This window comes from Panthera tigris, chromosome E1, assembly GCF_018350195.1.
Source record: "Panthera tigris isolate Pti1 chromosome E1, P.tigris_Pti1_mat1.1, whole genome shotgun sequence".
Taxonomy (NCBI): Eukaryota; Metazoa; Chordata; class Mammalia; order Carnivora; family Felidae; genus Panthera; species Panthera tigris.
The window spans coordinates 11,386,226-11,398,967 of NC_056673.1; the positions used below are offsets into that span (position 1 = coordinate 11,386,226).

Consider the following 12,742-nt stretch of genomic DNA (forward strand, 5'->3'; position numbering starts at 1 on the left):
CCCCCCTCGACTGTACGCTCCATGAGGGCAGGATTCTGTTTCACTGACCATTTTATCCCAACGCTAGCACAGTATACATACACATAATTGACTCTTGACAAGCACTAGTTAAGGAAGCAAGTAAATGGATGGAGTCCCTAAGGGACTTGGTCTGATGAGGAATACAGAACATAATCCTAACACGGCGAGACAAGGGAAGCTGCATATAACTGAGCGAGACTAGAGCTGTGGCAGCTGGCTGGCCCTGGGGCTGTCAGCGCAAAGTTCTTGGAGGAGGTGACACCCAAGTGGAGTCTTACAGCAGATGAGGGCACCAGCCAGGTAAGGTGGGGGGGATGGTGGGGGGTGGGGCAGGGAGGTGGCCGCCCGGGCTGGTGGACAGTGTGTGCAGCATGCCCGTAGGAAGGGGAGTGTAGCGGGAGCCTGCAGCCACCTGCCTAGGCTGGAGTTCTAGGTCCTCCACTCCCTTGCTGTGCACCCCTGTGTCTCACTGTCCTCATTTATAAAATGGAGGTGCCAGCAGTGCCTATCCCATGGGATGGTTACAAGGATTAAAGGAGTAAATATTTGTGAAGTGTTTGGCCGTATATGTGTCCATATCCTGCTCTACATAGGAGTTTGCTCTTTATACACGTTAAAGACTCGCATTGGCGTGACTTCTTCACTTTTCATTTGTGGTGTTATCTGGCCGGTCCTTGGTAGTGATCTCTGTGGGTTTGCTGCCCTTACCCTGTCTGCCATTCTCTGAACACTTGCTGTGTATATGCCAGGCCCCCATGCCAAGCCCTGGATTGCACCGCTCGTGCACTCAGTCCCGCGGCAACCCCAGAAGGTAGGGACAGCCTGTTTTAACGTGGAGGAAACTGAGGTCCAGAGTGGTTTGCTCACTTGCCAAAGGTCCCACAGCACAGCTAAAAGGGACAGAGGCCGGACGGAAGTGCGTTCTGCCCCGGCTCCAGCCACCCAAGCTCTGCCCGCACATATTTATTCAAAGCCACACCTCTGGCAGGTGGCGGTCCTGGTGGGTGCAGAGTCGGTCACCGGCCCCACAGGCCCCTCCTTGGGCTTTCCCTAATGTCCAAGGCTGAGATCCCCTCCATCCCCAGGCCTTGTGTGGCAGTCCCCCATACCCTGAATCATCGGCCATTAACCGGGAGTGCCTGACTGAATAATCTACCTGGGAATGTTTTAGACCCAGTTTACCAGGCCTCGCCCAGACCTTCCTAGTTAGGGCCCAGGTGTGTGGGTTTGAATCCCCAGGTGATTCTGATGTGCGGCTCTGAGGAGGAGCCGCCGACCTGGGTCATTTTCATGACCACCTCTAGACCTTCCCTTGCTGATGGCATCTTTGTGCGCCGGCCTCTTAAGCTGGAAGGTGTGCGCAGGAATAACCACCTCCATGACTGCAGTAGACCACGATGGCAGCAGAAAGGCGGGGGGGGGGTGCGGGGGGAGGAGGGCTGAGGATGGGAGGGAGAGGAAGAGTCTGCCGTGGTGGAGGTGGGGTAGTCATGTCCTCCTGGGAGGGAATAAGGAGCAAGCGGCTCAGAAGCAGCAGTTCTGGAGCCAAAGGCCAAGATGGGTTCAAGTATGACTAGAAAGAAGGGTTCTTGTGAGTCTGGGGTGGAGGAGACCTTATGGGAGGCTGAAGATGGCCCAGAGGCCGGATCCTGAGGCCCTGGGTGCTGCCCTGAGGGGCCCACCTTTCTGCTGAAGGCTGCCAGGGCGGTGGGGCATCTCACGGGGCCCTTCCCCCCCCTCCTGCTCCTTTTCCCTGCTCCATCTTGGCTCTTGACTCTTCTTCCTTCTCTCCTTTTTCCCTGTTTCCAGCTCCTTGCTGTCTAATCTGCCGCTGCTGCTTGAAACTTTGCAATTCCTCTGACATGACTTTGATCCTCCTCTCTGAAGCTTCTCCCCCGGGGAGAGAGATAAATACTTGCTTTTGTGCTCACCCAGTCACTCTGAGGCAGTACTTCCCGCCGCTGAATTTCCATTTTAACTCTAACCCAGGAGCCTGCTGACTCTCTGATTTCCCACCACCACCATCACCCCCACACTGGGAGAGCTCTGTGCGTGCCATGCTCTGTGAGCTAGAAGTGATCGCAGCCCTTGGAGGCTGTGCCCATTTTTCTGCTCCGTGGAAGTTCAAGAGGAGAGGGACGAAGCTGGATGGAGAGGGACGGCAGCCGGGGGTCAGGGCTGACCGTGGCTTGGCAGAGCCTTTGAGAAAGAGGAGATCAATCCATGCTCCTGGCCAGCAGCCGCTGACCTTCACCAGCTCAAGTCCACAAACAGTCCTCAAAGCCAGGAGCTTGTCAAGCCCCGTATTTGCAGAAATCAGCATCCCTATTTGGAAACTGCAGCCGTACTGCAGACACACTTGGCAGGGACCCCTTCCCCAGAGAGCTCGTCCCATCAGCCTTTGGGCTCAGGAGCCAAGAATTCCTGCAGGCAGCCACGTTTCAAGTTGGGAATGGGAAATAGGTGACTCAGTGTTTTAACACGTCTTCTAGAAGCCTTGTCTTGCTCCTGTGTATTTCTGTCTAAATTGGGCTGATTAGCAGAGTTCCCACCCTCCCTTCCCCCAGCTTCCTCACACATATTTGAAAGGACTTTTTCATCTGGTGAAGAAATCATAAACACTTCTGAGCTGCAGGCATAGGAGGTCCCTGACTTACAGACCTTCAGTTTTTCACGAGACCCAGATGTACTGACACGCTGGTCAGGGGAGGGCTGGAGCCCACTTACGATAGCAAAGGGCCGGACTGCAGCTGGCCCCCGGGGGCTCCCCGGAGCTCGGGTGCTGGGTGTCAGAGGGCAAGGCCTTCATGCCAGAGGTGACCCTGAGGTCCCACAGCTTTGTTGGATCCTGGTTTAGAATAAATTAAATAAGCTTGTTAGATGCACAGGCTGCACCTACTAGGTGCTTCTAGAGGGCTGGCTGGGGACCCCAACTCCCGGCTCTAATCCATGATTTAAGAAAGAACGTGTTCCAGGTTCCAAACGATCAGCTTATGAACCTGCCTCTGGGAATCCACATCAGCTCCATTACCTAAAAACACATAGTTCTGTGGGTTTTGAGGAGACTTAAGTTTTCTCAGGGCAAAAAGGAGCTCCATGGAATTGGGGAGGAGCAGAAGAGCCAGGCCTCAGCAAGGACCTGGCCATTCTCTCTTCTGCTTCTGTGTCTGTTGTCTCTTTAGTGTACCCCACGCCAGTGGGTTCATTGTTGTTCTGAATAAATAGTACTTGAATTTGAGGCAAAATTCAAAAGGGCTGTAAAAAAGCAGTCCAGTGAAAAACCCACCCCCTCCTCTGTCATCCAGTTCCCCTCTTCAGGGGCAGCCAAAGTTACCAGCTTCTTGGGTCTCCTCTCAGGGATTCTTTTCCTCTGCTGTCACGTGCACTATGTATGTATGTATGTATGTATGTTGTCCTTTTATAAGCCAAAGAATAGCATACATTATACGCTTTCTACAGATGACTCTACTCTCAACATCTTTGAGTTCCCTCCATGTTGGTGCATAGAGTGTGTCTTTATTCTTTTTTTTTCACGTTTGTTTGTTTGTTTATTTATTTATTTGAGAGCATGAGCAGAGAGGGAGGGAGAGAGAATCCCAAGCAGGCTGTGTGCTGAGAGTGCAGAGGGCCTCGGGGCTCAGTTTCATGAACTGTGAGATCATGACCTGAGCCGAAATTAAGAGTCGGACACCTAACCAAACTGAGCCACCCAGGTGCCCAGGAGTGTCTTTATTCTTGGCTGCAGCTATGTAGTGTTCCATTGTGTGTATAAACATGATTTAAATTAACCTGTTTCAGGGCGCCAAGGTGATCTCAGGGTCATGAGTTCGAGCACCACGTTTGGGTGTAGAGATTACTAAAAAAGAATAAATGTTAAAAAAAAATTTTTTTTTTTAAATTAACGTGTTTCAGGGGCACCTGGGTGGCTCAGTTGGTTAAGTGTCTGACTTCAGCTCGGGTCATGATCTCATGGTTTGTGAGTTCGAGCCCTGCATCGGGCTCTGTGCTGGCAGCACGGAGCCTGCTTGGGATTTTGGTCTCTCTCTCTCTCTCTCTCTGCCCCTCCTCCGCTCGCCTTCTCTCTCTGAAGACAAATAAAGTTACAAAAATTAACCTGTTTCACCTTGATGAAGATTTCGTTTGTTTCCAATCTTTTATGTTTATAAACATGGCTCCTATAACCTTGTGTATAACATACAACCTCGTATATATGCTAGTCCACACAGACGGGGGTGAATCTGTGGGTCAGTGCCCCAAGTGGAACTCGTGAGGGTTTTAATACGTCCTTCTCTCCAGGCCAAAGGACGCCATTCGAGCCCTGAAGAAGCGGCTCAACGGGAACCGGAACTACAGAGAAGTCATGCTGGCGTTAACAGTGAGTGCTGCCCTCATGGGGCATGGGAGTGTGGGGGGGGGAAGCATTTGGGGAAATCCACATTCCTGGCCTTGCCCCACCCACAGGGCCTTCCCACTGTCCACTCAGCACAGCCTCCGGCAGCCGTGGCCTGTGGACGGCTTGGTGCAAGTGCCACTGGAGAGCAGCAGAACCTTCCCGTAGTGACCTTGGGTTTTCCTGCCTTCCTCTGAAATGGGGGCTGGGCTGCAGTCTGGTCCATACCAGCAGAAGATAAGGCATGGGCAGCACTGACTGCTACAAAATCCCAGAGCAGAGAAGCCGAAGAAAGGCCTGGGTCTGGCTGTCCATGCTGCCACCAGTCTGCTGTGACACAGCGAGGCCAGCTGTGGTGTCTCCAGGTGTCAAGGTTCCTGCTTCCAAACCAGAACCTGCCTGGGACTGTGCTGAGCTTTTCAGGGGGTAAAGCGATTGTTTACAGTAACCTTCCCAAACAGATTTCATCATTCCTTCATGCAGATGAAGAAATGGAGACTCAGAGAGGTCCGGGGGTTCACCCAGACTTCGTGGCTAGTGAATGCCCGGCTATAAATTATGGGGTAAAAGCTGGTCATTGGTGCAGAGGTTCTGGAAAAAGTCAGCCTAGTGACTCCTTTCAGGAAGGAACAGATCAGATTCTTGCCCTTTCTTAAAATGTTAGGAAGTTCAAAGGGACAACTTCAGGTGTTATTTCTGTCCAGAAAGCTAACAGTTACTCAGATGTGGCAAAATCTGGGCCACAGTGAGTTCTCACAATGAAAACTGTTAACAGGTCAGCACGTGGGCTTTTCTGTAGGTTTGAATAGTTTGTTTATCCCAAACAGCTCTAACATGTTTCCTTTTAAAGCAGGAAAACTGTTTGGATTTTTCACCCAAGTGAAAACCCAAGACTTATTAGGAGAGAGTTCTCTGCCAGGGAATTGGGGTTTGAATAATAAAGAAGAAAAAGACCAGCTGAGAAATAGTGACTTGAAAGCTTTTGGGTTTTGCTCAGAATTTGATCCTTGGCATTCATGAAACCCAGGGTGATACCCAAAGTGAATTGTTCTCAGTAGCTAAAATCACCAGGGAATGAGTTCTAACATATCAGAACATTTTCCTGGTACCTACCCCTTTACACACCCAACTTAATGGTAATTGTGCTGGTTGGATGGAAATCTTTCTAAAGGTGTCTCTGCCTTTACTTCCTTCTGGAAGACCATTGAACGTCATTGAACGTTTCCTGATGGTCAGGTCTGTTATTATTTTTATTCTCCCAGTTTTAACGAGATTATTGACCTGTAACATATGTAAGTTTAAGGTACACAGTGTGATGATTTGATACATGTGTATATTGCAAAATGATTACCACAATAAGGTCAGTAAACACCTCTGTCTACTCACATAATTACCTTTGTTGGGGGAGGGGGATAGCATTTAAGATCCAATTTCTTTCTTTTTTAGTTTTTAAAGTTTATTTTTGAGAGCGAGAGAGACAAAGAGCACGCACACGCGCTGGAGGGGGAGAGAGAGAATCCCACCCAGGCTCTGTGCTGTCTGCATGGAGCCGATGCAGGGCTCCATCCCACGAGCTGTGAGATCATGACCTGAGCCAATATCAAGAGTTGGATGCTTAACTGACTGACACCCCTAAGACGCCCCTGGGATCTCATTTAACTGTCAAATATATACTGCAGTGTAGTTAATTATGGTCCCCGTGCTGTCCATTAGATCCCTAGAACTTAGTCATAGCTGGGAATTTGTACCCTTTGACCAATGTCTCCCCATATCCCGTGCTCCATAGCCACCATTCTACTCTGTGGCTGTGAGCTCAGCTTTTTTAGGTTCTGCATACAAGTGAGAAACACTAGGTATTTGTTTTTCTTTTTTTTTAATTTTAGTTATTTTTGAGGGGGAGAGAGAGCATGAGCAGGGAAGGGCAGAGAGAGAGGGAGACTGAGAATCCCAAGCAGGCTCCGCTCCGTGAGTGCAGAGCCTGATGTGGGGCTCAAAACTCACGAACCGTGCGATTATGACCTGAGCCAAAAATCAAGACTCATACACTGAACAGACTGAGCCACCCAGGTACCCCTGTTTTTCTTTATTTAACTTACTTCATTTAGTATAATGGCCTCAAGCTCCATGTTGTTGCAAAAGGGCAAGATTTCCTTCCTTTTCATGGCTGAATACTATTCCAGTGTGTGTACACATGGATAAAGAAATACGACATACACGTATATGTCACCGTTTTGTCTATGCGTTCATCTATCAGTGGGTACTTCCGTTGTTTCCGTTTGTTGGCTATTGTGAATAACGCTGCCATGAACATGGGGGTACAGATACCTCTTTGATACCGTTTTCATTTCTTTTAGATAGATACGCAGAAGTGGGACTGCTGGATCATATGGTAGCTCTATTTTTAATTTTTTTAAGAAACCTCCGTACGGTTTTCCATAGTGGCTGCACCAATTTACATTCCCAACAGTGCCCGAGGGTTCCTTTCTCTCTACATCCTCATCAGCGCTTGTCTCTTGTTTTTTTGATACTAGCCACTGTAACAAGCGTGAAGTGATCTTTTATGGTGGTTTTGATTTGCATTTCCCTGATGATAAGTGGTCGAGTACTTTTTCATGTGCCTGTTGGCCATGTGTGCATCTTCCTTGAAGACATGTCTCTTTCAGGGGTTTTTTTTGCCCATTTTTTAAAAAGTTTATTTATTTTGTGGGTACCTGGGTGGCTCAGTTGGTTGAGCGTCTGGCTCGGTTTTGGCTCAGGTCATGATGTCACAGTTTGTGGGTTCGGGCCCCACATCACGCTCTGCGCTGATGGCACAGAGCCTGCTTGGGATTCTGTCTCCCTCTCTTCTCTGCTTCTCTCTCTGTTAAAAATAAACAATTTTTGGGGGCGCCTGGGTGGCTCGGTCGGTTAAGTGTCCGACTTCGGCTCAGGTCATGATCTCGCGGTCTGTGAGTTCGAGCCCCGCGTCGGGCTCTGTGCTGACAGCTCAGAGCCTGGAGCCTGTTTCGGATTCTCTGTCTCCCTCTCTCTCTGCTCCTCCCCTGTTCACGCTCTGTCTCTCTCTGTCTCAAAAATAAACGTTAAAAAAAATTTTTTTTTAATAAAAAAAAATAAACAATTTTTTTAAGTTTATTTATTTTTTTTTAGTAATCTCTGCATCCATCCTGGGGCTTGAACTTACAACCCCTAGATAAAGAGTCACATGTTCTAACTGAGCCAGCCAGGGCATCTTTGCCCATTTTTAATTGGATTGGTTTTGCTTGTTTGTTTGTTTATTTGTTTGTGTATTTATTTATTTGCTATTGAGTTAAGTTCCTTACATATTTTTGATATGAATCACTTATCAGGTAGATAGTTTGCAAATAGTGTTTCCCATTCTGTGGACTGCCTTTTTATTTTGCTGATCGTTTCTTCTGCTGTGCAAAAGCTTTTTAGTTTGACGTAGTCCCACTTGTTCATTTCCATTTTTGTTGCCATTGCTTTTGGTGTCCTATCCAAAAAAATCTTTGCCAAGACCAGGGAACTTCTTTCCTGTGTTTCCTTTTGGTAGTTTTAAGTTTCACATCTTAAGTTTAAGTCTTTAGTCCACTTCAAGTTAGTTTTTTGAGTGGTGTAAGATAGGAGTCCAGTTTCATTCTTCTGCATGTCATTATGCGGTTGTCCCAATACCATCTGTCAAAGAGACTGTCCTTTCCCCCATTGAGTCCTCTTGCCTCTCATCAAATATTATATGTATATGTGGGTTTATTTCTGGGCTCTTACTTCTGTGCCATTGTCTATGTTTATGCCAGTACCATACTGTTTTGGTTATTGTAGCTTTGTAATACAGTTTGAAATCAGGAAGTATGATGTCCCCAGCTTTATTCTTCTTTCTAGAGATTGCTTTGGCTATTCAGAGTCTTTAATGGTTCCATATGAATTTTAGGATTGTTTCTTCTACTTCTGCGAAATCTGTAGATGGCTTTGGGTAGTATGGACATTTTAATAATATTCTTCCAATCCATGAACACGGGACATCTTTCCATTTATTTGTGTCGTCTTTCCTTTCTCTCATCATTGTCTTATAGTTTTCAGGGTACAGATCTTTTACCTCCTTAGTTAAATTTATTCCTGAGTGTTTTGCTTTTTTCTTCGCTTGTTTGTTAATGATTGCTTAGAGGCACCTTTTGTGATTCTGTGGGCTTTGGCTGCTGGAAAACGGCTGCTGTGTGTTTCATGCCCTTCAACCCACAGGGACACCGATTCACCAAAGGCACTTTTGACAGAGTCCCTAGAGTGGCCGAGTGGCCCTTGCCAGCCAGGGATGACCTCCTGCGTTTCCTCCTGCTCTGCTAGGCTTCAGGGTTGCTTTGCAGCACATGCCATCTCTCTCCAGGGCATTTCCAAACCTGTGTGTGAGCCCGAAGGTCTAGCCTAGGCCACACTGGCTTTAAAGTCTGCTGCCTGGAAGATGTAAGAGCGTGCTCCCTAAAGGGTGTGCCTGGGACAGGCGTCCTGGCACACTGTTGCCCTGAGCATGGCAGGAGAGCCACAGCTGGCCTGCCGTGTTGGCCTTCCTGCTCCTCTTTTCTCTTTTTTCACCACACCTGCTTTCTTCCCAGCCTCCTGCCCTTCCCTTCCCCACCTCTTCCTGACCAAATAAACCATTCTTCCTGCCACCTGCCTTGGCAGCAGCCTGATGCCTGCATAGGCCAAGTTAGGAGAGGGGATCCTGGAAAGAAGGAGAACTGTGAGTTCCTGGAGGGTAGGAAGAACCCCTCTGGTTCATCCCTGTAGCCCCGTGGTCACTGTTAAGAGTGAGTGCTGGTTACCTTGAGATCGTCTGGAATTGACCACGTACAGAGGCTAAGAAAGAGAATGCCCCCCTCCCTTGGCTGCGGATGACCCAAGGATGCTAAGCTTTGAGGTCTTCCTTGGCAAGCCGAGCAGAACCCAGGGTCTCCCGCAGTGCAGGCAGCAGTGGGGGAAAGGAACAGTTTTGACTGGCTCTGCGGTTGCCAGGCTCAGGGCACATGTCAGCCCTGGCCTCCTCAGTGAAGTTACTGGCATCTCCAGGCCTCAGCTTCCTCATCTCTAAAGTGGGATAACACCCACCTTACAGGGCTATTTCAAGGACCAGGTGAAAGAACAAGAAATCTAGTACCTGTCGCCTGTCATCTGAGGGACTCCCAGCTGATCTTAGAGGAGAGCCATGGGGGGAGGTTGGCCCTGTGGCCTCATTGTGGGTGAGGAGACAAGGGCTCCAGAGAAGCCTGACCCACTTAAAGAGAATCTAATTCTGTGAGCCTAAAATGAAATGCTGTAATGTGGGGGCTCCCACACAGTGCCTGGCATGTAGTCTGTGCTCAGTTAATGTTAAGAGTGTGGGTCTTTCCTAACCGTCATGCTTTGTCAAGGTGACGCCTCATTGTGTGAACCCAGCCCTGTGGAATGGCTGCCTAAGGTAGCCAGTGATCAGCTCATTGTGGGCAAATGAAGATAACTGAGGCAGCCAGAAATGTCCCCTGTTGTCCGTCACATCCCTGCTAGTTGACTGTGGCATTGGGGGGTACTGGTGTGGGAAGGGCTGGGTGATTGTATGGGTTGGTTTACAGAGAGCTGAGAAGTTCAGAAAGGTGTGTCGAAGGCTGGGGGACACTCCAGCTGGTGCCTCTGAATTCCAGCCAGCCTCTCCCCTGTCGTGTGGGGACGGGGAAGCTTTCCCGTTCCTCAAGTGTGTACGACAGCCTTCGAAATGATGATCCTATCACCATAGTCCTCCTTTACTGCCCCACTCCTTGCAGGGCACCGTGTTAGATGCTTCAGACAGACTCCCTCATCCTGACTACAGTCCTGCAAGGGGGCACTCACTTGCCCATATTACAGATGAGGAAGCTCAGCGCAGACAGACTCTGGGCCATTAAGGGAGCAAGTGGCAGAGCGGAGATTCGAGCCCACAATGGCCATCTGGCCAGAACCCACATGCGCTGTGCTTTTCTTAATGGCTACGGCCTGTGTAACTCATTTTTTCCAGACCAGGGATGGGCGAACAGGGTTTGCGGTGAACATGGACCTTGAAGCTGATTGGCAGCTGAGGCCCACAAACCGTTTATTCAGGGTACAAAATCCTTAGTCATTGCCAATTTTAGTTGCAGAGGCAGGGTCGTGTGGGCCGTGTGCACCCGTGTGTGTGTGTGTGTGTGTGTGTGTGTGTGCGCGCGCGCGTGCACGCACGCTTCCTCGCATAAAAGGGCAAGTAATTCACAGGGTAATTTGGGCTGTCACAGCAGCCCTCTCTGTGACAGAGCCTTATGTCCCATTGGCTAAGGTCTCACACCCAGAAGCCCGGAGAGAGGAGTTAAAATGCTAATTTTCAGGGACCACTCAGTCATTTCGATCTCATTAAAACACCAGCGTCCTTCTCATGCAAAACTGGTGCCTCAGTTCCCAACTAATTGCCTGATTCTTGTTCAGGGACAGGCAACTTCAGACAGCAAGGGACAACTGAATTAGAGCATAGGGATGTGGAGCCATCCAGGTCTGACTCTGGAGGAGATGGTGGGAAGGACCATCCAGGAGAAGGAAGGGGGGGGCAGGGTGGGGGTGGAAACTCAGTGGCCTGGGCAGCTCCTCTGGGTCCCACGGTGGTGACCTCTCTTTCCTTTCCTACCTCCTCAGGTGCTGGAGACATGTGTGAAGAACTGTGGCCACCGCTTCCACATCCTTGTGGCCAACCGAGATTTCATCGACAGCGTCCTGGTCAAAATCATCTCTCCCAAGAACAACCCTCCCACCATCGTCCAGGACAAGGTGCTAGCTCTGATCCAGGTAGGGTCAGCTCCCCTTGTCGGGTTTGTTGGCACGGAGTAAGATGGGGCCCTTGACCAGTGGGTCTTCATGCTTTCCCATCGTTTGGAGGAAAGAATGGAGGGAGGCCCTTTGGGTTTAAATACGTGTTGCAAAAAGCACCAGTGTTTTACACTCCTCCCGCTGGAATAAAAACCTGAGTGGTAGCTCCCAAGCCAGTTGACAGAGGTTTCACCAGTTTTCTGGGTGCCTGGATCTCTGTTACCCCCAAGGGCAGGTGGGAGACCTTGATAGGCCTCTGAGCCATCAGGGACATGATGGGGTAGGAAGGGCCATGCTAGAGTCCTATGCAGGGGCTGGCGAGGCACAGGGTCAGAGCCAGGTCTGTGGCAGGTGGTGCCAGGTTGGGGGAGAGGGTGTTAAGGAGTGATTCACTAAGGAGATGACATTTCTCTTGGACCCTGAAGGATGCGAGGAACTTGGCGGAAAGGTCAGGGTGTGAGGAGTAAGTTGCACAGACAAAGAGAATAACACATGCGTCAAAGACAGCAGCTGACACGTTTGGGATGTATTCGTTATTGATTGCTCTGTAGCAGATTATCCCAAAACTTAGGGGCTTAAGACAACAGATGTTTAGTACCTTGTTGTTTCTGTGGCTCGGGAATTCAGGAGCAGCCTAGATGAGCGGTCCTGGCTCAGGAGCTCTCATGAGGTTGCGGTCAAGACGGTAGCCAGAATTGCCTCATCTGCAAGCTCGATGAGCTGGAGGAGCCACGTCCAAGGTGACTCACCGCACAGCTGTTGGCAGGAGGCCTCCGTGCCGTGCTGACTGTTGGTAGGAGGCCTGAGTTTCTTGCTGTGTGGACTCCTGAGTGTCCTCATAACATGGCAGCGGGTTTTCCCTAGAGCAAGTGATCCAAGCTGCGGTGCCTCTTGGGACTGAGTCTCAGAAGTCACACACCATCTTTTCTGTCATATTCTGTTTGTTAGAAGGGAGTCACCAGATCTGGCGTCAAGAGTATGGGAATGAAGCTGCATCTCTTAAAAGAGAGGATGTTTTAAAACCATCACGTGGAGCACAGAGTGTAATGAAGAGTGTCTGGGGCTGGGAGAGGAGGCCAGAGGGATGGTCAGGGTCTCGTGGGCCATATATGCTGACGTTTTATGCTTTGTCCTGGAGGCAGCGGGGAACCACTGCACATTTCTGAGCTAGGCGTACGCAGACAGATCTGGATTTAAAAACAATTTTTTTTAACGTTTATTTATTTTTGAGAAGAGAGAGACAGAACATGAGCTGGGGAGGAGAGAGAAAGAGGGAAATGCAGAATCCGAAACAGGCTCCAGGCTCTGAGCTGTCAGCACAGAGCCCAACGCGGGGCTTGAACCCACGGACCGCGAGATCGTGACCTGAGCCGAAGTCGGACGCTTAACCGGCTGAGCCACCCAGGCGCCCCTAGATCTGGATTCTAGACAGAGCACCCTGGTGGTAGGCTGGGAGACACATACGCCAACGAGCACATCCAAGGTGGGGCGATTAGTGCTGTG

The 12,742-nt window shown here is 49.7% G+C and overlaps 1 protein-coding gene across 5 annotated transcripts in view; it reads left to right on the forward strand.

Moving 5' to 3' along the window:
* TOM1L2 (target of myb1 like 2 membrane trafficking protein) overlaps positions 1-12,742 on the forward strand; it is a 121,171-nt gene that overhangs the window by 64,277 nt on the left and 44,152 nt on the right. For all 5 annotated transcript variants that reach the window (XM_042967355.1, XM_042967356.1, XM_042967358.1 and 2 more), the window contains exons 3-4: positions 4,318-4,396; positions 11,069-11,218. In XM_042967355.1, coding sequence (XP_042823289.1) covers positions 4,318-4,396; positions 11,069-11,218 — 229 coding nt within the window. The remainder of the gene's footprint in view (positions 1-4,317; positions 4,397-11,068; positions 11,219-12,742) is intronic.